This window comes from Pelophylax lessonae (genome assembly GCF_965119305.1).
Source record: "Pelophylax lessonae genome assembly, chromosome: 2".
Classification (NCBI taxonomy): Eukaryota; Metazoa; Chordata; class Amphibia; order Anura; family Ranidae; genus Pelophylax; species Pelophylax lessonae.
In genome coordinates, this window is record NC_138769.1 from 577,882,308 (window position 1) to 577,904,939 (window position 22,632).

At 43.5% G+C, this 22,632-nt stretch overlaps 1 protein-coding gene across 1 annotated transcript in view; it reads left to right on the forward strand.

Annotated features, from left to right (window-relative positions):
* Positions 1-22,632, forward strand: part of ARHGEF25 (Rho guanine nucleotide exchange factor 25) — a 548,945-nt gene that overhangs the window by 493,314 nt on the left and 32,999 nt on the right. The window contains exons 7-11 of the mRNA XM_082245582.1: positions 5,080-5,183; positions 8,362-8,431; positions 12,854-12,943; positions 16,273-16,365; positions 17,635-17,685. Of these exons, the coding sequence (XP_082101708.1) occupies positions 5,080-5,183; positions 8,362-8,431; positions 12,854-12,943; positions 16,273-16,365; positions 17,635-17,685 (408 nt within the window). The remainder of the gene's footprint in view (positions 1-5,079; positions 5,184-8,361; positions 8,432-12,853; positions 12,944-16,272; positions 16,366-17,634; positions 17,686-22,632) is intronic.

The following is a 22,632-nucleotide window of genomic DNA, read 5'->3' on the forward strand; positions in this document are numbered from 1 at the left end:
ACAGGTTAGGGATATACTGGGACATGTGAGGTGATTCATAGATGTATTCCACACACATCTTATATAATAAGTTATAGTATGTATATGGAATACATCTATGTATCACCTCAGATGTCTAAGCATATTCCTAACCTATTAGAAAATCGAAGTATAAACAGCACTGAATGTAATTACATAACAGAGCCAACTCCAGGAAAGTATAAAAAAAAGTCCATCCATGCAGTGTAGGTATGGGGAGGGGGAGGGGGAGAAAAGCCTCTTTTACCTTATTCCATGCTGCAGACAGCTCCAGTGCTCTCTTCCTCCACACAAAACTCTGACATCATCACATACAATGCAGGGACATTAACCCTGTATAGTATGAGGGGGAGCCTGGTGTGACCACAGTCAGTACTCTACATAGAAGCTGAAGGGGACAAATTACAGCACTGGAGGAAGCCTACAGGAGCAAGGAATAAGGTAAAGCTGGCTACACATAGATTGAGGTTTGTCTAGTTCAGCAGGGAACAGCTGAATTTCAATCTGAGTGTAGCTCCACCAGTATTCAGGGTGTAACATGTTCTAGTTGCCCCCCTCTCCTCCTCAGGAACCTGTACCATGTCCGCAAACCTCTGATCATCTCCTGTACCATGTCCACAGCCCATGACATCTCCTGTACCATGTCCACAGCCCATGACCTCTCCTGTACCATGTCCGCACATCCTCTGACATCTCCTGTACCATGTCCGCAGCCCATGACATCTCCTGTACCATGTCCACAGCCCATGACATCTCCTGTACCATGTCCACAGCCCATGACCTCTCCTGTACCATGTCCGCAGCCCATGACATTTCCTGTACCATGTACGCAACCTCTGATCATTTCTTGTACCATGTCCACAGCCCATGACATCTCCTGTACCATGTCCACAGCCCATGACCTCTCCTGTACCATGTCCGCAGCCCATGACATTTCCTGGACCATGTCCACAAGCTCTGATCATTTCTTGTACCATTTTCGCAGCCCATGACCTCTCCTGCACCATGTCCGCAGCCCATGACATCTCCTGTACCATGTCTGCAGCCCATGAAATTTCCTGTATCATGTCCGCAGCCAATGACCTCTCCTGTACCATGTCCGCAGCCCATGACATTTCCTGTATCATGTCCGCAGCCAATGACCTCTCCTGTACCATGTCCGCAGCCCATGACATTTCCTGTACCATGTCCGCAGCCCATGACATTTCCTGTACCATGTCCGTAGCCCATGACATTTCCTGTACCATGTCCGCAGCCCATGACCTCTCCTGTACCATGTCCACAGCCCATGACCTCTCCTGTACCATGTCCGCAGCCCATGACATCTCCTGTACCATGTCTGCAGTCCATGACCTCTCCTGTACCATGTCCGCAGCGCATGACATTTCCTGTACCATGTCCACAGCCCATGACCTCTCCTGTACCATGTCCGCAGCACATGACCTCTCCTGTACCATGTCCGCAGCCCATGACCTCTCCTGTACCATGTCCGCAGTCCATGACCTCTCCTGTACCATGTCCGCAGCCCATGACATCTCCTGTACCATGTCCACAGTCCATGACCTCTCCTGTACCATGTCCGCAGCCCATGATATTTCCTGTACCATGTCCGCAGCCCATGACCTCTCCTGTACCATGTCCGCAGCCCATGACATTTGCTGTACCATGTCTGCAACCTCTGATCATCTCCTGTACCATTTCCGCAGCCCATGACATCTCCTATACAATGTCCGCAGCCCATGACATTTCCTGTACAATGTCCGCAGCCCATGACCTCTCCTGTACCATGTCTGCAACCTCTGACCATCTCCTGTATCATGTCCGTGGTCTCTGACATCTCCTGTACTGTGTCCACAGCCCCTGACCAGCTCCTGTAACATGTCTGTAGCCTCTGACCAGCTCCTGTAACATATCTGTAGCCTCTGATCAGCTCCTGTAACATGTCTGTAGCCTCTGACCAGCTCCTGTAACATGTCTGTAGCCTCTGACAAGCTCCTGTAACATGTCCGCAGCCTCTGACCATCTCTTGTCTTTTATCGTGTCTTCAGTCTCTGAGAGGGAGCCTGGAAATAAGTTTGCTCTTATATTTATAAAGCCCTATGTGCTTTCATGTCTGTCTTATCTATATATAATACACTCTTCAAATGTACTTTAAAACTCATGGTTTTCCCTATTATGAACAAGAAAATAATGGCGTTATGCTGTTGGGTCGGTATAAAAATGCTATGGGGCTGGTATGAAATTATTTCCAGGGCTGAATTTTATTCCCAGTCCGGTCCTGGGTACACACTAGTAGAATATCTGCTGAAAATTCCCGTCCGAGGTAAAATCGTACAATTTTGGCTAGTGTGTACACAACTTTCAGAAGCCGATGCCGATATTGTCAACGAAAAAAACAACAGAGGGACAAACACCAAAATTTTTATCATCCGTCTCCAGCATGACCAATTTTCGTTTAATGTGTATGCAGTACGTCCGAGAAAAATCGGATACGAAAGACCGCGCATGATCTGAAGTTGCTGACGACCCGGAAATCTAGGTACAAACATCCCAAAAAGAAATAGAAATCGGATGAGAAATTTTGTGAACATTATGCCTGCACTATCAACTAAAAACGGTTATGACCGCTGAGCATGAGAGAGAAAAATTAGAGGATATTTCGTCCAATTTTTGTCAAGTGTATACGAGCCTTAAGGGTGCACTCTCACTGAGTACAGTTGAATTGAACCCTGCCTGAGTTTGATTGTCCCTCCCCCCCCCCCTCTCCTCTCTTCCATTGGTCTGCATTCACATTTAAAATAAGTGTTCCTGGGCACACTTGGGTCATGCAGACCACAGTGATCCCTGGTTCACTGAAGTGAACCGTTCTGCACCACAAGTGCCCAAAGGCACAGTACACCTAACATTTCCTGGGCAGGGTTTGGAGCACCCACTCTACATTAATAAACTGAACCAAGGGGGTGAACCTTGCCCAAGTAGTTAACACTGTCAGTATGAGTTCATTAACCCTTGCAGAGCCCAGAGTTCATAATCCAACACAAATACTGTAAATACTCTATAATTTCAAAGCAGATCTTTTCAATGTGATTTAAATTAATTACATTAATTTAAGTAACACCATTTATTGGATAACCTAAATTAAATTATTAAAGATTAATTAATTAAAAGGAGGAGCAGTGAACAATAAATACTTTATTAATACACTTGTGTGGTATTGGCTATTGTGAAGGTTTAGGCTATAAAGATAGAGATTAGTTTATAGAACAGTTATTGGGATAATTGACTCAGAAATAAGATGTTCAGGCACAATCCTCACCTCATATGTCCTTGTGAAATGTTCATATACCAGAAAAGCAATAAAAATATAACCAATAATGACTTTCTGACTGCATGCCTGCATAATTAATATTATGTATTCCTAGCCAACAGGTGGATCACCAACTTTAATTTTTTTTCTCTTGCTTTCCTTGATAACGTTGATGTAAAAAATCTTTTGTTAGCGAATCTCAATAGCTCAAGACAATCTATTTTTAGAATTTTATGATAGTGTTTACCTGTGTTTTACCTGCCCTCGATTCCGAAGAACAGCTTGTGTTTACTGGGCATCAACACAGGTATCTAAACTGCATTGCTGAAACACTAATTTAGCATCCTAACACATGATGTCCCCTTCTAAACATGCACTTTTGGTGGGTCTAAGGACAGGTGTGGGAAGGATAAATAAAATCAAAGAAATAAATAATTATACCAAGTTACAATCACATAGAAAAACTGAAAATGTTTTTACCTGTCCATATACTGTCTTTTTAATCCATTCTCATAGCTTCTTTAAAAACTGTCTGAAAAAGTGTTCCCCCATTCACGCAACACATTCTGATACTAAATGCCTATGTCAGAATCATATAAAATGTAAATATAGAAATGTACCATGAAATAATGAGGGATGAAACTGTTGGACCTGTCTGCAAGCGCTTGCAGTAAGTACTGAAGAACAAGTGGTTATTCTGTACCAAGGACCATCCGCGTTTAATTAAACAAAACCATTATTTTAATTTATTTACCATTACACAAGGCATGTTTTAATTGAAAACACTTAATTAAAATCGGTTGATTAAATAGAGTTTGATTACGATAAATGTAATGTAATATGTTTTAAAGAAGAACTGTTTTTTTTTTTTTAAATCAGGAAAATGTTTTATTGTCTAAAACCCTTAATGTAACAATAGAATATAATACAGTCACAGTACATTGGCAATCCTCCCCTTTTTTTTTGGGTTGCATTTGTGGGCATAGAAGCCATACAGATATTGGTATCTATAAGAAGAACTGTTTGAAAATATTTGCAATTGCTACACTACAAATTAACAATTTTTGCATGTATTTCTTGTAATGGCAGGGAATCAAATATTTATTCTAGAACTGAATACCCTATAAACAACCCATAACTTATGGTGCTTAGTAGGGAGCTGCTTCATGGACTGAGCCTTTTGTTATCTTGGTCCATACCAGTTTGGGTATGCCCAGGGCCGTATTTAACACAGGGCAAAAGGGGCAACTGCCCAGGGCCCAGTCGTTGTTGTGGGGCTCAAAGCAGCTGCCCCTTGAGCCCCCCACTGCCTGCAAATAGGTAATAAGTGTAATTATACTGCTTCCCTATAGGACAGCCATAGGTCTCATAGCCACAGCCTGCTAAAAGTACAGTGAGCATGCACTATCTTTCATAAATGAAAGGATATATTTTTCATGATACAGAAGTGATCCAGATGTGGCATAAACCTCAACAGCATCACCTTTTCCCCCCCAACAGATATGACAAAATCTCTGCTTGGAGCTGCTTTAATGACTTGTAGGTGATAGTTTTAGCTTTGCTACTACATTTGCTACATGTAACACAGCCTGCAGACTGGAATCACCATGCTAGATCCAGTCAGTTAGCACACTGTACATATTATGATGCTTATTGTTCATCAATACTTTATAATTCTCTGAACGATACATGGTACATATTGAACATTAGTACTCTATAGTGTATTACATTGAACATGTCAACTGTTTCCACAGGGTTACATGGCAACCATGAGTTCTCAAGGAATTCCTGAGGATATGAAGGGAAAAGACAAAATTGTCTTTGGGAACATACACCAGATATTTGACTGGCACAAAGAGTAAGTGGCATCTTGTAGAACTACAAAATTACAAATTATTTATAAACCATTTACAGTCATGCTAATGTCAAGGGAATCGCAGCATGTCCTTTTGCACACAAATGTACTCACAGCATTTCTTTGCTTCCTTTGAAGTGAAGACACTTTTACTGGTGTTCAGTTCAGTATACACACCGGCTTTAAATGTCTTTTCCCAAAAAGCTGTGCTGTCTCAATCACATTTAAGACCAGTGGAATTCATTATTAAGAGTAGCAATGCTTTAAAGCGTAACTCCATTTTGTTGAGAAAAAAACATTCCCCTCTGGGTGATCTTTGTACATTGCAAGGATTTTAACAACCTTTGTTGCAGATTCCTACCTTTTGTTATTCAGAAGAAATCCCTGTTTGTTCCTCTGTGCCCCTGTGCTGAGTGGGTCTAATAGGAGTGGTTTCATAATTATCATTCAGCTGTTGCAGCTGCAGAGCACTAATGAGGAAATCTGCTGGGTCTGCATCCCTTTAGACGTATTCCTATTGGGAGTATCTCCCCAAAGATGACATTTTTGTTCCAGCGGATGCCAAAAATCTGACTTGTACCCTAGGCAGACTTCTGGGAAAATCAGTGAGCCAATCACACAAGCAGGAAATTATGTTTCTTATGTTTCTGGGAGTGGTCAGTACACATTCTGTGTACAGAACACCTCCAGGTAGCCATATAGTATTGCATGTTTAGAAAATGACAGTGGCGGCAGATTGAAAAGCACAGGTAATTTTCAATAACATTCAATTACAAAAAGATTTGTGTTGCAATTGTATACGCTATATTGTTTTTTTTTTTTTGCTATTTTATTTCCCCCCTCCTTTAAGGTTCACCTTTTCCAGAAAATAGCCTATGCAGTCCAGTAGGTATTAAAAAGATGTGCATGTTTGTAAAATGTTCATTTATTTTATTGTTATACCTGTAGGCCATTTGGGTCTCCCTGTAATGCTGGAAGTAGGTGTCCCAACAGTTTTCACGTCCTAGAAACAAGGCATTTGGGTGGGTGGGTAGGGGATTTCAAATGGCCTACAGGTATAACAATACAAATAAAGAACATTTTACAAAGTTTCATAGTCTTTTCAAATCTAATGGGCCCCTGGACTGCATAGGCTGTTTGCTGAAAAGGTGAATTTCAGCCATTGCTTCACATGATTGACACAGGATAATGTTTTTGTTAAAGACTTTAAAAGCCAGTGTGTATACTAAACTGAAAACTCATAGAACATGGAGGTGAACGGAATTAAAAGTAACTCTCATTCAAGAGAATCACATAATGGGACTGATTACTTAAACTTTATGCAAAATTAAAATAACATAACGTATGTGAAACAGTCTGTCAATAGCATTCGCAAAGCAGTTTTTTGTTGTTATCCCCTCTCTCACCCCCATAATATAGTTTTATTACCTGTTGATCCTACCAGTAGTTCGATTTATGTTTCTGTTTCTTTTACCATGCCAAGTTGCCCAAGTTGTCAGACTCAGTAAAAAAACTATTAGCACAGGCAGAGGTGCTTACAACGATATGCTTTTATTTCTAAGGCTTCAAGCTTAAGTTTACCTGAAAAAAAATATATACAAAATCAGCGCAAGGGACATTACTTACCTTCAGTGTGATTTGTTCCTTGTGATTCTGGTTTAATACTATTCTTTCTCCTCTAATGCCCCTCTTCACCCCTGCTACAGTAATCTTCTGGTGCAGCGGGGGTTAATAGAACTAAGGGGCTGTCACAGGCTCTCATCAAGCAAGCTCGACTATGCCCACCCTTTTCACTTAGCTCCTCCTATCATTGAAGCTGTACTACAGCTTTAATGAAGAAAACAGGATCAATGAATGGAGGACAGCAGATGATTGAAAGGTCCGTCCTTGTCATTCATAGATCCTGTTTCATTCATAAAAGCTGTAGTATGGCTTCTATGAATAAAGGACCTGGGTGGAAAGGGCGGGCATAGTCGAGCACTCTTAATGAGAGCCTGTGACAGTTCCTTAGTTCTGTTAACCCCCGCCCCATTAGAAGATCATGGCGACTGGGGTTGTGGGTACATCGGAGGAGGAAGATCACTACTGAAATAGAAGACAGAAGCATAGGGGGCACATCCCATTGAAGGTAAGTAATGTCCCTTGTGCCAATTTATTTATTTTTCAGAAGAAAAAAAGACTTGCTGGTGTAAAAATGTGTTAGCTGGAGTTGTGTTTTAATTTGTCCTCTCTCTCACTTTGGGGTTTATTTACTAAAGACAAAAAGACTGTGCACTTTGCAAATGCAGTTGCTCCAGAGCTAAGTAAATGAGGTAAAGCTTAATTTGGCAAAAAATACCCAATCACATGCAAGGAAAATAAAAAAAAACAGCATTTTTGCTTGCACGTGATTGGATGATGGAAGTCAGCAGAGCTTCTGCCCATTTTCCCAATCTCTGGAGCACCTGTACTTTGCAAATGGCACAGTCTCTTTGCCTTTAGTAAATCAACCCCCTAAACTCTTTTTAAAAAAAATGTCTATCTAAGACCAGCCTGTCCACTGGGTGAAAATGAAGAAAAAGAAACGGCTGCACTCCAGATGAAGTCAAATTCCAGATTTATTTACTGGACATCCCAACGTGACAATAGTGACAAGGTAGACGCGTTTCACACACTACAATGTGTGCTTAATCATTAGGTAATGATTAAGCCCACATTGTAGTGTGTGAAACGCGTCTGCCTTATCACTATTGTCACGTTGGGATGTCCAGTCAATAAATCTGGAATTTGACTTCATCTGGAGTGCAGCTGTTTCTTTTTCTTCATTGATTATCCACGGAGGCGAGCCGGGGCGTGCACCGGTGTATGTCATCTGGCTTATAGTCCACCTTGAGCAGTAAATTCTTTTTCTTGGATTGCACTGGGTGAAAATGCTACTGCAGAATGAACAGCATTGTCGTACTGTAACAGAAAGTGGAAATCCCTGTTAGATCTAATGGCAAGGTCAAAAGGTAATAAAACTATGTTACACTAGTTACATAACGGTTTTCCGCAGCCATTCCAAATACCTAGTCAGCTTCAGGGAAAAGTTCTAGTTTATTAAATTCCTGTAATTCTGATTGGGTGTTTGAGTTGAACAAAGTTGATGTACAAGTTCTCATCAGTTAATAAGTTGAGATTTAATACACTGCCACCTCTACAGTTATTTTCTAGGTGAGCTACAAAAGTGCCTTGAGGACCCAAGCCGATTAGCACAACTCTTCATAAAGCACGTGAGTCTTTTCTATCTTGTACAGACACTATAAGGTTGTTTTACTAAAGGAGCAAGCATGTTCACTTTGCAAGGGAACATTCACTTAGCTTAGTGAGTGTGGGCAAATATACGTTGCAAAAAAAATCCAATCACAAGCCTTTCCATAGGCTATCCCCTCTTCATTCTATCATGAAAGCTGCTGCCAGACTCATCTACCTTACCAACTGCTCAGTGTCTGCCACCCTTCTCCACCAATCCCTACATTGGCTTCTGATCGCCCAGCGAATTAAATTCCAAATACTAAATACAACATACAAAAGCCATTCACAACTCAGTAACTCTACATCACCCATCTTGTCTCCAAATATCTCCAAAACCGTCCTCTCCCCTCCTCTCAAGACCTCCTGCTCTCAAGCTCCTTTGTCTCCTCCTCCCATGCTCATCTCCAGGTCATCTCCAGACCCTGTCCCATCCTCTGGAACTTTCTACCTCAATCTGTCTGGCTGTCTCCTACTCTGGCTGCCTCTAGGCCTCCATCTAATCTTTTATCACTTCCATCAGCTCATCCCCACAGTTACAACCTTGTGTACCACTTGCCCCACCGTATTAGATCTTAAGCTCTTATTAGCAGTACCCTCTTGTAATTTTTTTGTATTGTAACTGTACTGTCTCCCTTTTATATTGTAAAGCGCTGTGTAACCTGTTGGCGCTATATAAATCCTGTATAATAATAATAAATAATAGTTAAAAAAAAATGTAATTTCTCTTTCGTTCATTGACAGACACAGCTCCTGATCTTCATAACCATTGGGCTATACTGACCCCTACAGGAGTAGGACACTAGGCAGGAAAAAAGTCTGGCTACGCCTATGGGCAGTGCTGGGGGTATACTCCCTCTGTCTTCTATAGGTGCTCAGTTTTTTTCTGCCGTCAGGAGTAAGGACCTAGTTCCTTGCTGGGATCTCTGGTCCTGGCAATTTTTTCTTTTAAGATAGAAACGTTTCTCCTGTCTTTTTCCTGTGAGACAATCAACTGCCAGACTGGGCGACGGGCTGTAAAATCTAGATCCAGTGGTCACTCCAGTCTGGCCAGCAAGCGCACTCAGACCTCAGCTCCGCACTAGGCTGACCGCGACATAGCCCCACTGGACGGGGGCTGGCCTGCCAGTTAAACGCCTCACGAAGACGTATATGAATGGATCTCCTCTTGGCCGACAGCCCTCCCATTCCGATGATGAGGGGTTCTGTCTGGAGGGGTGTCTGCCTGGTTCCTGGTATGGTGAATAGCTGCCCCCCCCTCTCCCCCTGGAGGGTTTTGGGGTGGATGTGGGCCCCTCCTTGGGATGGTCAGACTCCCCAATACAATGGATCCAATACAGATCCAAGATAGCAATGAAGATAGGCCACAGAAGCATAGGGCCACATATCCTGGGGACCGATAGGCAACAGACCACATGGGTATATGACCTTCTTACATGTTGTGGCCCTATGCTTCTGCTTTGGTCTCGCTAAATTCAGCGGGCTGGCCTTTCTAGCTTATCTTCATTGCTATCTTGGATCTGTATTGGATCTATATGTGCTATCGACTGAGCAAAGGAACAGACACCATTACTTTTGGTTTGGTTCTTCAGCTGATGTTATGTGCCTTGTATGCACTGGTTGTAATAAATAATAAATATTGTACCCTATTTCATCACCCCTGAAGAAAGAGGAAACTCTGAAATGCATCAGGTGTTCATTTAGGGTTTTTCTGCTTATATCATTGTGTCCAATTACTATGCTATATATATGTGAGGTGGATCACCTTCCTCTGGTTCAAAATTGTTGCCCTCTTACATCAGCTTCATGTTTTATACTATGATGTTCAATAAAGTTTGTATTTATATATTTTTATAAAACCTTTTTTGGCTTGTTGTTTTTTGCTACTTTACAAATTATTTTTTCAGGCCCCTAAAGTCCCACAAGGAGGCACCTTCTGTCTGTTTTGCATTTCAATTGGGATGTTGGCCTGTCTTTATCGATTGATTTCACTCCCATCCTCTGTTTCACCAATCTCCGAGTGATCAAACTGTGCCTGGAAGATTGTACGGATTGTCTTCAGGGATGTTCAGTATTCAATCAGACAGTGCCATGGCCGTGGCTTATGTCAGTTACCAGGGGGGCACAAGAAGTGTCCTGGTGGCTCTGGAGGTAGCAGACATTCTCAGGTGGGCAGAACGGTTCGTTCCACCCCGTATACATTCCTCAGTCGGCAGGCGTTGGACCAAGGGGAGTGGTCCCTTCATTCAGAGGTCTTTCATCAGTTGTGTCTCCGGTGGGGCATCCCCAAGGTGGATCTGTTGGCTTCCCAGCTCAACAGAAAGGTGCAGATGTTTGTGGCTCGTTCACGGGATCTTTTGGCGGACGCCACAGATGCACTGGTGGCCCGTGGGGTCGGTATCGTCTGATTTTTGCCTTCCCTCCTCTCAAGCTTCAGCCAAGACTTCTACACTGGATCGAGGCAGAAGGGATTCCAGTTATCTTAGTGGCGTGGTGTGGCTGGTCGCCGACGTTCCTTGGAAGCTTTCTGCTGTCCCAAGGACTAATCTTCTGTCCTACTTTACAGTCGTGAGTCAGTGTTTCCAACGCTTTTGAAAATTACTTCAAGGAAGATCTACCAGATCTACCATCGTACGTGGAAGACCTACATTGTGTGGTGTGAGTCTCTTGGGGTTCATCCTCGCTCTTGTTCAGTGGCTCAGATCTTGACCTTCCTTCAGTAGGATGCTTTGCAAGGTTTTGCAGGCTGCTTTGCAAGGTTTTGCAGGCTGCTGTTTAGAGGACCTGATCCTCTTTAAGGGTGTATTATTTTTTTCAGGTGGGCTCCAGTTGTTTAGGTTGAGCTTCTGGTGCCTGGCTGGCTACGGTTTAGCCTTGGGATTTTTTTGCTGTTCCCATCCCTCATGTTTAACACTGCTTTGGGACGTCACAATGGTTATGAAGATCAGGAGCTGTGTCTGTCAATGAACGAAAGAGAAAATGGGATTTTTGACTTACTGTAAAATCCATTTCTCAGGATGTTCATTGATGGACACTGCACCCACCCCTCTGTGGAGTTGTAAATCTTCTGACACTGCTTGTAACAAAAATGGGTACCTATAGCAGAGAGAGGGAGTATACCTCCTGGGACTGCCCATAGGCGTACGCAGACTTGTTTTCTGCCTGGTGTCCTACTCCTGTAGGGGGCAGCATAACCCAATGGTTATGAAGATCAGGAGCTGTGTCCGTCAGAAAAATGGATTTTACGATAAGTCAAAAATCCAATTTTTCTTTTACATGGTTAGATGATGGAATTCACCAGAACTTTACCTTATTCACTAAGCTAAGGGAAAATTCAGTTAGCTAAGTTAACAGCCTATTTGTCTTTAGTAAATACCCTCTACCTGCCTTTCTGTGCTGTTTGTTTATATAAATATTTTTTGTGGCAGCTAGAACTGGAAATTTAAAATTGTGAATACAGTACTGGGAAAATGAGAAGATGCACTGTAACAAGACAAATGTAGATTGCTTATGTGATTTGAATTAAGCTTTATGGGGCACAAGGCAGCGTTTGATTCCCTTTCTATCTTTTACGGCCATTCCTGACCCTGATGAAGAGCTCACTCTCCAACCTAGATCCTACTGTCATAGCCAGAGCTTTGCTTTGGGCTGACTTTCCTGATTTCTCTCTGGAGTGCATTCTCTTTTTTACATATGGTGAATCCATTTGCTTCCTAGTGGTTTCTGTATAGGGAGATATAGAATAATTAGAAGTTGTACTCAAAGATGCCCTGTCAGCAAATTAAACATTTGCAGGTAAAAGCACAGAAAATTGTCTAATATCTTAAATGCTTATTTGCAGAATTGTTTTTTTCTCTAAAATGTTTTTCACTTGCAATGTGCTATTGACCTGGACCATTCCAGAAGGACTCCCTAGTACAGTCACCTTTCCCCCTCCCTCTTGCCATATCATAGCCCTGGCCTCTTCAACGAGCGTGTACTGTCTGTGCTGGCCCAGCATCTCCAACCTTCCCCTCACCTCCCTACATACCTTTTCATGTTTGGCCATTTGAGAAATGAAGGAGAATAATAAAGAGTGTCATTTAATGACATCTCTTAGTCTGCTGAGGCTGCATACATTTCATCCAAGATGGCTGTACCCAGCAGTATTCTCAGACCTATTAGATGTCTGCACAAGGGAGGTTTTTTACAGATTATTAATATGCATAGAATACATTAGATATGCTGTATTTGTAATCCTGAGGGAAAGTTGTTGTTAAAAATTAATGGTCTGTTGACAGGCTCCTACGGTAGGAGTGAGGATAAGGGAAGAACTTCCCATCAAGGCCCAGCTGGGAAACAAAACTTGCAAGATTCTCTTTAATTCATTGATCTGTTAATTAGTGTAATTGTTGTTTGTTTAGGAGCGCAGGTTGCACATGTACGTGGTATATTGTCAAAACAAGCCCAAGTCTGAGCACATTGTATCCGAGTATATCGATACCTACTTTGAGGTAAGGATCAAAGTCTACATTATTTATTGTCATTGTTATTGGTAAAGTTTATGAAACTGAAGGCAAAACTTTTTTATTTTGGATAGAGTAAAGAAGGGTTATAACTCCCATTTGTTTGTTTTTTTGGTTGCATCTGTGTCCCATTAAGGAGATTTCTCTTCACTTCCTGTTCCATAGTCACAACAGGAAGTGCGAGGATATCTCTCCAAAATGGAGGAAATCCCTGATAGTCACCAGGGTCACCAGAACTAATGTGCCCATTAGAATTTTCCATCTATTCCTGTTCTAGTGAAAACTCAAAATTTGTGATTTTATTTGAGGTTAATTTCAGTGATAATGATCATGAGGACAAATAGGGGGAAACACCCTAACAAGGACAAAAAAAGCAAAAAAAAAGTTATTCTAATTCCTCACCACTCTATATAAAAAGTTTGCTTTCAATTATACTATGGGGTTCAAAATTGAGTATTAAGGCCTTATTCACATAGGGGTACACTCTTGTGAGGGCCTTTTGTCCGCATGGGGATGCACAAGTGTTCTGTGCAGGCAGTCTCAGTTCAGTCAACTGGGACGCAGCGGCTGCACAGACATAGCTGTTGCTCCCAATTTGACAGCTGTGCAGATGCAGGTGCAAGGTCCTGAACGCTAACTGCCTGCATTCTGGGTCGTGCCCCTTCAAGGATATCAAATTGGGAGCAGCAGCTGTGTCTGTGCAGCCACTGCACCCCAATTGAAATGAATATGACTACCTGCATGGAGATGCATTGGACACCTGTGAAACCCTGTGCGCACAAACATGGTCTTCACACAGGTGTATGGTGTAGAATGAGGCCTTACTGTAAATAAGAAATACACAATAAAAATGTATTACCTGTCTTGATTTAATTGCTGTGCTTTTCCTCTTACTATACTACCTAATTACATTACTTTTATATATTAAAGCGGAGTTCCACCCAAAAGTGGAACTTCCGCTTTAGGGAGTCCTGACCCCCCGACATGCCACATTTGGCATGTCATTTTTTGGGGGGGGAGAGCGGGTACCTAGTTTTGACAGGTACCCGCTCCCACTTCCGCTCGGAGCGCCGCGGCGCCCTGAGCGGAAGTTCTCCTCTCCCCCTCCCTCCCTGCAATCTTCTGGGACACGTCAGAGGTCCCAGAAGATTGCCGGCCAATCACGGCGCGCAGCGCGACTCGCGCATGCGCAGTGGGTACCCGGCTGTGAAGCCGCAAACTGTAACAGCCGGGTGCCCACAGCAGTGATGCCGGCGCCGAGGGAGAGGATCGAGGCTTCCGGCGGCCGCATCGCTGGACCGTTGGACAGGTGAGTAAATGGCTGGAACTCCGCTTTAAATTCATTTTCTAAAGTGATTAAATTGATGTAATTGAAGGTTCCTGTTTATTCATGTATTATTATTGGGTAGTAATAGTTAGTTACATTTAATTTGACTTATTCTGTAATGTTGAAGACATTTTGCAGTTACAGTGGTGATCGAAAGTTTGGGCACCCCAGGTAAAAGTTTGTTTTAATGTGCATAAAGAAACCAAGGAAAGATGGAAAAATCTCCAAAAGGCATCAAATTACAGATTAGATATTCTTATAATATGTCAACAAAAGTTAGATTTTATTTCCATCATTTATACTTTCAAAATGTGGGCACCCTGCAGAGTTAATATCTTGTACTGCCCCCTTTGGCAAGTATCACAGCTTGTAAACGCTTTTTGTAGCCAGCCAAGAGACTTTCAATTCTTGTTTGAGGTATCTTTGCCCATTCTTCCTTACAAAAGTCTTCCAGTTCTTTGAGATTTCTGGGCTGTCTGTCACGCACTGCTTTAAGGTCTATCCATAGATTTTCAATTATGTTGAGGTCAGGAGATTGTGAAGGCCATGGCAAAACCTTCAGTTTACACCTCTTGATGTAACCCCCCGTGGATTTTGAGGTGTGTTTAGGATCATTATCCATTTGTAGAAGCCATCCTCTCTTTAACTTCAGCTTTTTCACAGATGGCATCAATTTACCATTTTGCTGAAATTTTATTGAATCCATTTTTCCTTCTACTCGTGAGATGTTCCCTGTGCCACTGGCTGCAATACAACCCCAAAGCATGTTTGATCCACCCCCATGCTTAACAGTTGGACAGAGGTTCTTTTCATTAAATTCTGTGCCCCTTCTTTTCCAAACGTACCTTTGCTCATTCCGGCCAAAAAGTTCAATTTTAACCTCATCGGTCCACAGAACTTGTTTCCAAAATGCATCAGGCTTGTCTATATGTTCATTTGCAAAGTTCAAACACTGATTTTTATGGTGAGGACGTAGAAGAGGTTTTCTTCTGATGACTCTTCCATGAAGACCATATTTGTACAAGTATCTCTTTATAGTGGAATAGTGTACCACAACTCCAGTGTCTGCCAGATCTTTCTGGAGGGATCGTGCAGTCAAACTTGGGTTTTGAATTGTTTTTCTCACAATCCTGCGAGCTGTTCTGTCTGATATTTTTCTTGGTCTTCCAGATCTTGCTTTAACTTCCACTGTTCCTGATGACTGCCATTTCTTAATTAGATTCCGAACAGAGGATATTGACATCTGAAAACGCTTTGCTATCTTCTTATAGCCTTCTCCAGCTTTGTGAGCGTCAACCGTCAACTATTTTCAGTTTCAGTTTTCTAGACAACTGCTTAGAAGATCCCATGGTGCTGATTGTTGGGGCAAGGTCAGATGTGAGTCTGGGCATTTAAAACCTTTGAGATTGACATCACCTGGTCTTCCCAGACGATGAGTGAGAACAATCCACGACACTGGCAGGTCTCAGCCTTGCAAAGGGGGCAGTGCATGCTATAAATTCTGCAGGGTGCCCAAACTTTTGCAGACACCATTTTTTTGATTTCTGTAATTTTGAAAGTGTAAATGATGGAAATAAAATCTAACTTTTGTTGACATATTATAAGAATATCTAATCTGTAATTTGATGCCTTTTAGAGATTTTTCCATCTTTCCTTGGCTTCTTTATGCACATTAATACAAATTTTTACCTGGGGTGCCCAAACTTTCGATCACCACTGTATAGGTATTGCTTGTGCCAGCTAGTTACAACCCCACTCCTAACTTTTTCTTTATTTTAATAATTCACCCTTTCTGTTTCTTGTTTGCGGACAAAAACAGAATCTTAGGGTGAATTCCCACAAAAAAAAAATAAAGAAACGTGGACATAATATACTGCTACCTGCAGATAAACCAGCACATGTAATGAGCATTGGATTTACTAGTGCATAAAGGCTAATGAACTTTTTGTGTCACCAATCACATCCTCTCTTTCTGACTATGCTGTTCTAGGAGTTGAGGCAACAGCTGTCACATCGCCTGCAACTTAATGACCTACTTATTAAACCGGTGCAGAGGATCATGAAGTACCAGCTGCTGCTAAAGGTATGGGACACTTTAATCACTCACCAACAGTTTGCATAATGCAATTAACTTTATACTATGTGTGTTGAAAGCATATTTTGAGTTGTGATTACAGTGTTTCGGACGATCCGGAGTTGGGTGTCAATTTAACATAGATTTTTGTAGATTAACCACTCAAGAAACCTCACACTTAAGCTGGCCATACATGGAACCATTTGGTTTTTTTTCCATCAGCCAGTAGGCTGAACAAAAAAAACTGAACTAATTCCTCCATCCACACATTTGAGGTGGATGCGGGAATCCTCCTTACTGTTAGAATACACTGATCTTGGTCTTGGTATTGGCTGCAGCGCTAATTGAACTGAAGTTTTCCAACAAGCCCATTTGTGAGCAGTTGATCCAAAAATCGACTGCTTTTAAACAGGACTGGCAATAGGTGGACCAAAATTCATCCAGTCACTGCTGAGCCAGCAAAATTGTTATCCATCTATGGCCAATCCTGGTTGAGAGCCCCATCGAGGACCAAATTTACTGCAACTACTCTCTAATACGTTTTTGGGAATACCATATTAGCCATACAGGAACTGCATTGTTTTCAGTTCTGCCTTGTAGGCTTGCATTGTGAGAAGGTGTGGTAAAGCAGAACCATGAGGTAGCACTGCAAACCAGGAAACCGAGCTTGCTTATTTAAAGAAGGCTCCAGGCTTCCCCCAAAAAAACAAAAAGTCAGCAGTTACAAATATTGTAGCTGCTGACTTTTAATATAAGGACACTTACCTGTCCAGGGATTCTGCGATGTCTTCACCTGAGACGATTCTTCAATCGCCTTCGGGTGCAGGCCACAGCATCTTAGGTAGGGGAAACAGGCAGTGAAGCCTTCCGGCTTCACAACCGATTTCCTACTGCACATGTGTGAATGGTCTGCAGTCTTTTGGGAGCTGTGATGTCTCCCAAAAGGCTGCGGGGGGGGGGGGGGGGGAGGAGGGGCCGAACTTCCGCACAAATCGCGGTGGCGATCTGACCGGAAGAGGGAGTGGGTACCTGTCAAATCCAGGCACCTGTTCCCCCCTCCCCCTAAAAAGGTGCCATATGTGGCAGTGGAGGGGGGACGATGCAAATAAGCGGAATGTTCCCCTTTTGGGCGACGTTCCGCTTTAAGGTGTAAATAAAGCTTTTTACAGAGTTAGAACAGATACACATATTTATTTTAAAATGCAGTAGCAAATCTTTAAATATGCTTTGGTTATTGGTAGTAAATATACTCTAATTTTTATTTTTATCCTTTTTAAGGACTTTCTTAAGTATTACAGTAAAGCCGGACAAGATACAACAGAACTGGAGGTTGGTAAAACTCCTTGATGGTGTAGCATATTCAAGTCAGGGCATATGAGAAAAATTACAGACTATGGTTTGCTTTTTTAAATAATTAAAAAAAAATTCCATTGACTTTTTCATGTACAAACATATACGATTGATGTCTGTGTGTACTCATTTCAGTTCAATTTGATCTAAAACTAACATTTCTCTTTCATTCCTCGATGGACACATCGCTCCATAAAACATAACCACTGGGTTATATCACCTCCTCCAGGAGTGGGACTAGGCAGAACAAAAAATACATGGCTATGCCCATGGGCCATCCCCAGATGGTATATAACCTCCCACTGTGCTATAGGTATTCAGTTTTTTTTTCCTGTCTAGTCAGGAGTAAAGACTTAGGCTCTCTGCTGGGATCTCTTGGCCCTAACAAATGTTTTTCTCCTTTCATGCATATTTTTTGCTTTTTCTCTTGGGAAATCTACAATCAACTGCCAGACTGGGCGACGGGCTGGCTGATCTAGATCCAGTGGTCCCCCCAGTCAAGCCAGCGAGTGCATGCAGACCACAGCTACATGCCAGGTCTGCCACGACATAGCCTCACAGACTGAGGCTGACCCACCAGTTATTTGTCTCGCAAGGTTGCTTATGTCTGGACGCTGGTCCGAGTCGCAGCGGTCCCTTGGCTGACAGCTCCCCTACTTTGGTGGCGAGGAGTTCTGTCTGGAGCGTCACCTGCACCATGGAATGGTAAGCACATTCCCCCCTCTCCCCCTTTTTTGACAGTTTGAGGTGGACGCGATTACCCTCCAGTGATGGTTGGGCCTGCCTGTGGGTTCCCTCCTCCCATCCTGAAGTCCCTCAGTTGAGCTGGGCTTTCGTCCTCCTCCCTTCCCCTCCCCTCTGTGAATGTCCCAGACCTGGTGTCTGGTGGGGGTCCCAGGGCAGAGAATGCAGCAGGGACCATAGGCGTGCTCAGGGGGTGTGCCAGGTGTGCCTGGGCACACCTTAATCACTACGCTGCAGGATGGAGAGTGGGGAAAGGGGCTAGTAAATATGTAATTTACTGGTGCCTTCCTTTTCCAAATGAACATTGTGGACACAAATAGGTTTACTATGCTTCAGTTTGTGAATGAACAGGAAGCCGCTCAGCACAGAGCACTTCCCATTCATTCACTGTCCAGTGCAGCTGAGGCTGCAGAGAAAGGCATGTGTGTTTGAGCTTTGGGGTGCACACCCTAATGCTGCGCACACCTATGGCAGGGACCCCTGGGTGTCTCCCCCGCCACCCCCCCCCTGTAAGGGTCTTGGGGTTGTGTCTGTCCTTCCCTGGCAGTATGGGGTGCAGTACCTTGGTCTGGAGGGGTCCCAGTGCAGGCGGTGCAGCGGAGACCCCTAGGTGCATGTACTGCTATTTTGCAGTGTGAGGTAATGCATACAGGGGTCCCAGTGCAAGGGGCACAGCAGTTGCAGTGGGCGCAGCGGAGTCGCCTTAATGTATGCCCTGCCTGGTGCGGTGTAAGGTACTTTACCTTAGGGGGATCCCTTTGCAGAGGATGCAGCAGTGCTGAGGGCGCAGGGAGGATCCTGGCTGCCTGTTCTCGCTGTCTCGAAAGGCCAGAGGCCATGATTAAGAAGCCCGATGACGTCATTGTGGCCATTTTCCATTAGTTTGTCTTGATCTCAGGCCAGCAGCCCTGTTTGTGTAGTTCATGATGTCATGGCGGCCATATTCCCTTAGTCTGGCGAGACGCTGGAGATGGCCAGAGCCGTGTAGTGATGCCTGGGCTTCTCCTCTTCCTCCTCGTTCTCCTCTGCCTCTGCAAGGGATATATGAATTACATGGCGTTTATGGGTGTTGCTGTGCTCCTCCGGCTGGCAGAGTGAGTCTGGGGGTCCCTATATCTCTCTCTCTCTCTGCTAAAAGGTGCCCTGAGTATAGGGGGATCCTTAGTGGTGTCAAAAAACTTTTTTGTGCTGTGGGGTTTATCTTTTTCCTGATGGAGCCTCAGGGTCATATCTCCCCCAATGACCCTCTCATGGAGGTGGCAGGTCCCTCGGAACCCCAGCTCCCCATGGTTGCACAGACGGCGGTCCTACAGTCCTTGGTATCCTTGGTGGAGGTGGATGTGGAGGTGGCGTGTGGGCAAAGACCAAGGAGAAAGTGTCCCTTGCCTTCTCCTGCTCAGTCTGTCTCATCTGATTCTAAGCCTGATGCCATCGTGGACATGGCCCGTCCAGGGGGACTTGATATCACGCCCCCCAATTCCTCCACGGTCGCAGCAGCGAATGAGAAAACGCTGATAGAAGCACTTATTACTGCAGTGTGTGAAACTTTAAAAATGGAGGATGTGACTGATGTGGCCACGGACGTGGCTGTGTCTTTTGATACACACAAGTCACCTCGCACAGCCAAGGTGTTTTCTTGTTTTCATTATTTTAACAGGTTTATCTATAAGGAATGGGAGCAACCCTTTGTGGTCCCCAAACGTTTCTCAGTACATTACCCCTTTGAGGAATCACTTTTTAAAAAAGTGGACCAGTGCACCAGTGGTGGACCCTACTGTTTCCAGGTTAAATAAAGCAACCATGATCCCAGTAGTGGAATTCCCATCCTTTAAAGACCCAGCTGACAGGAAAGTGGAGGCTGTGGTGCGCAGCGTGTTTACTATGGCTGGTTTGGCATTGCCACCAGTCTTGGCCTTAGCCCTGGTGACTCAGACCCTAATTGAATGCCTAATTGCCAAGCTTTTGTGCCAGGGTCTGGGGAGTGAGCAGGTTCCCGCTGCTTATGTTGATTTAGCAGTTGGTCCAGGGGCTGCAGTTTATTTGTGATGCAGTTTTGAATATAGCTCCTGTGCTGTCCAAACTTTCTGTTTCAGCGGTGGTGATTAGGACCGTGCTGTGGCTTAAGAATTGGTCTACAGACCAAGCCTCTAAGAAAGCTCTCAGTGATCTGCCCTTTCATGGCGATTGCCTGTTTGGGGTACTCTGGATGACATCATTAGGGTCTCACAGGGGGAATAATACCTTCCTGCCACAGTCTAGGAAAGGGAAGGAGCCTCGTTGCAAATGTGGGCCCTCCTTCTCAGCCCATAGAAAATTATTTCATGCTCCTGGGGCAGATGGGGCTCCTGTGACCCGCTTAGGGCTCTTGTACTTAGCCTTGGGTTATTTTCCCCACCCCTTATTTTCCTTTTGGCGCTGCCTATGGACGTCCCAGTGGTTATGATTTATGGAGTGCTGTATCCGCCAATGAACAAAAGAGAAAATGGGATTTTTTTATTAACGGTAAAATCCATTTCTCTGAGTTCATCGATGGACACAGCACCCACCCTCTAAGGAGTTTTAATACTTCTAATACTGCTTGCTACTAAACTGAATACCAATAGCAGAGAGGGGAGTTATATACTATCTGAGGACAACCAATGGGCGTTGCCAAGTGTTTTTTGTTCTGCCTAGTCCTACACTTGGAGGAGGCGATATAACCCAGTGGTTATGATTTATGGAGCGCTGTATCCGTCGATGAACTCGATACTAACTACAGTAAGTAAAAAAAAAAAACATTTTTTGACAGTGTTGGATAGAGTGGGTTGGGTTCGAATTGACATGGATTTTCGTTGCTGCCATATTTATCATGGTGACCATTGTAGCATGGACAGAATGGGATTGTAAATCCAAAATTGTATTGTTGTCACAGGAATAGAAATAGCGTGTAAATCTTCTGGTGGGGACACTCATTCTGGTGTCAACTAAGTTGGGTTTTACTAGGTTTCAAAAAACAGACAAAATTTGCCTAATGTAAGCACTAACTCACAACTACAAAAATACTCAAGATAATTATTGCAAGATATGGACTAGCTGGACAGCTTTTCAAACTACACCCTCTAACCTGGAGGTTATGTTAACCTCTTTATGATTCACATCGCTGTATGGGTATTTTTATGCATCTAATTCCCACCGGAACAGGGACTAGACCTTGTTTCCACTGCTTCCGAAATCCTCCCTTTTTTTCTTTACTTTCTTTCTCCTGTGTGCACCCTAACCATTCCCCAAACCCCTAGCCAGTGGTTATGTAAATTTTTGTATAACTGATATATCATAATGTGCCCATTCCGCAATGTTGGGTATGTTTATGTGTGAAAAATTTCTGTATCTACTCTATGTTCTCAATGGTGTATGTTCTCATTGGTGTAGCAATTGCAACCCTACCCATGCTCCAGGGGGCCTGTGTGGCTCCCTTTCACATTCAGTTTTACACCTGGACAGAAGGGGCGGCGAGGGCAGGATATACAGGAACCAATCCCCTCTATTTTCTTCCTGCAGCTCCTGAAAGCCAGCTTTTCCTCCTCTCCCTCCTGACGGCATTCAGCAGCTGCAGGAGGAAAATGGAAGGGGATCGGTTCCTGTATATGCCACCCCACTACCTACCCCTCCTGCCCAGGTTACTCTTATTTTGGCTGCCCTGTACCCCTTTGTGCTCCCCAGTCTTCCCTGCAGCACTGCTGGCTTCTCTCCTCACCCACTGGCTGCTGCAGGGGATCTTCAGGATGGAGAGCATATGTAATTTACCTGCCTCTTCCTTTTTTGAAAGAACAGAGTGAGTACCGATCACTCACTGTGTTAATTCGTAATTCAAACATAGTAGACTATGTGTATGCTTCGGTTTGTGAATGAACGAGAAGCTCTGTGCAGAGCTATTCTTGTTTATTCATTCTGTGCAACTGAGGATGCAGAAATTGGGATTGAGGACTGTTATCAGTCTCCTTTCTCTGTCTCAAAAGTGAGACATCAGGGGTCTGCATAGACCCCTAATATTTCACCAAAGCCCCCAACAGGGCTGCTAAAAACAATATAAAATATACAAAAAAATGTAATTATAAAAATAAAACAAGATGGTAAAAAAAAAAAATATATATACAATACAAAAAATAAAAAACTACTAAAACTATCCGCTGCCCTACTGACACA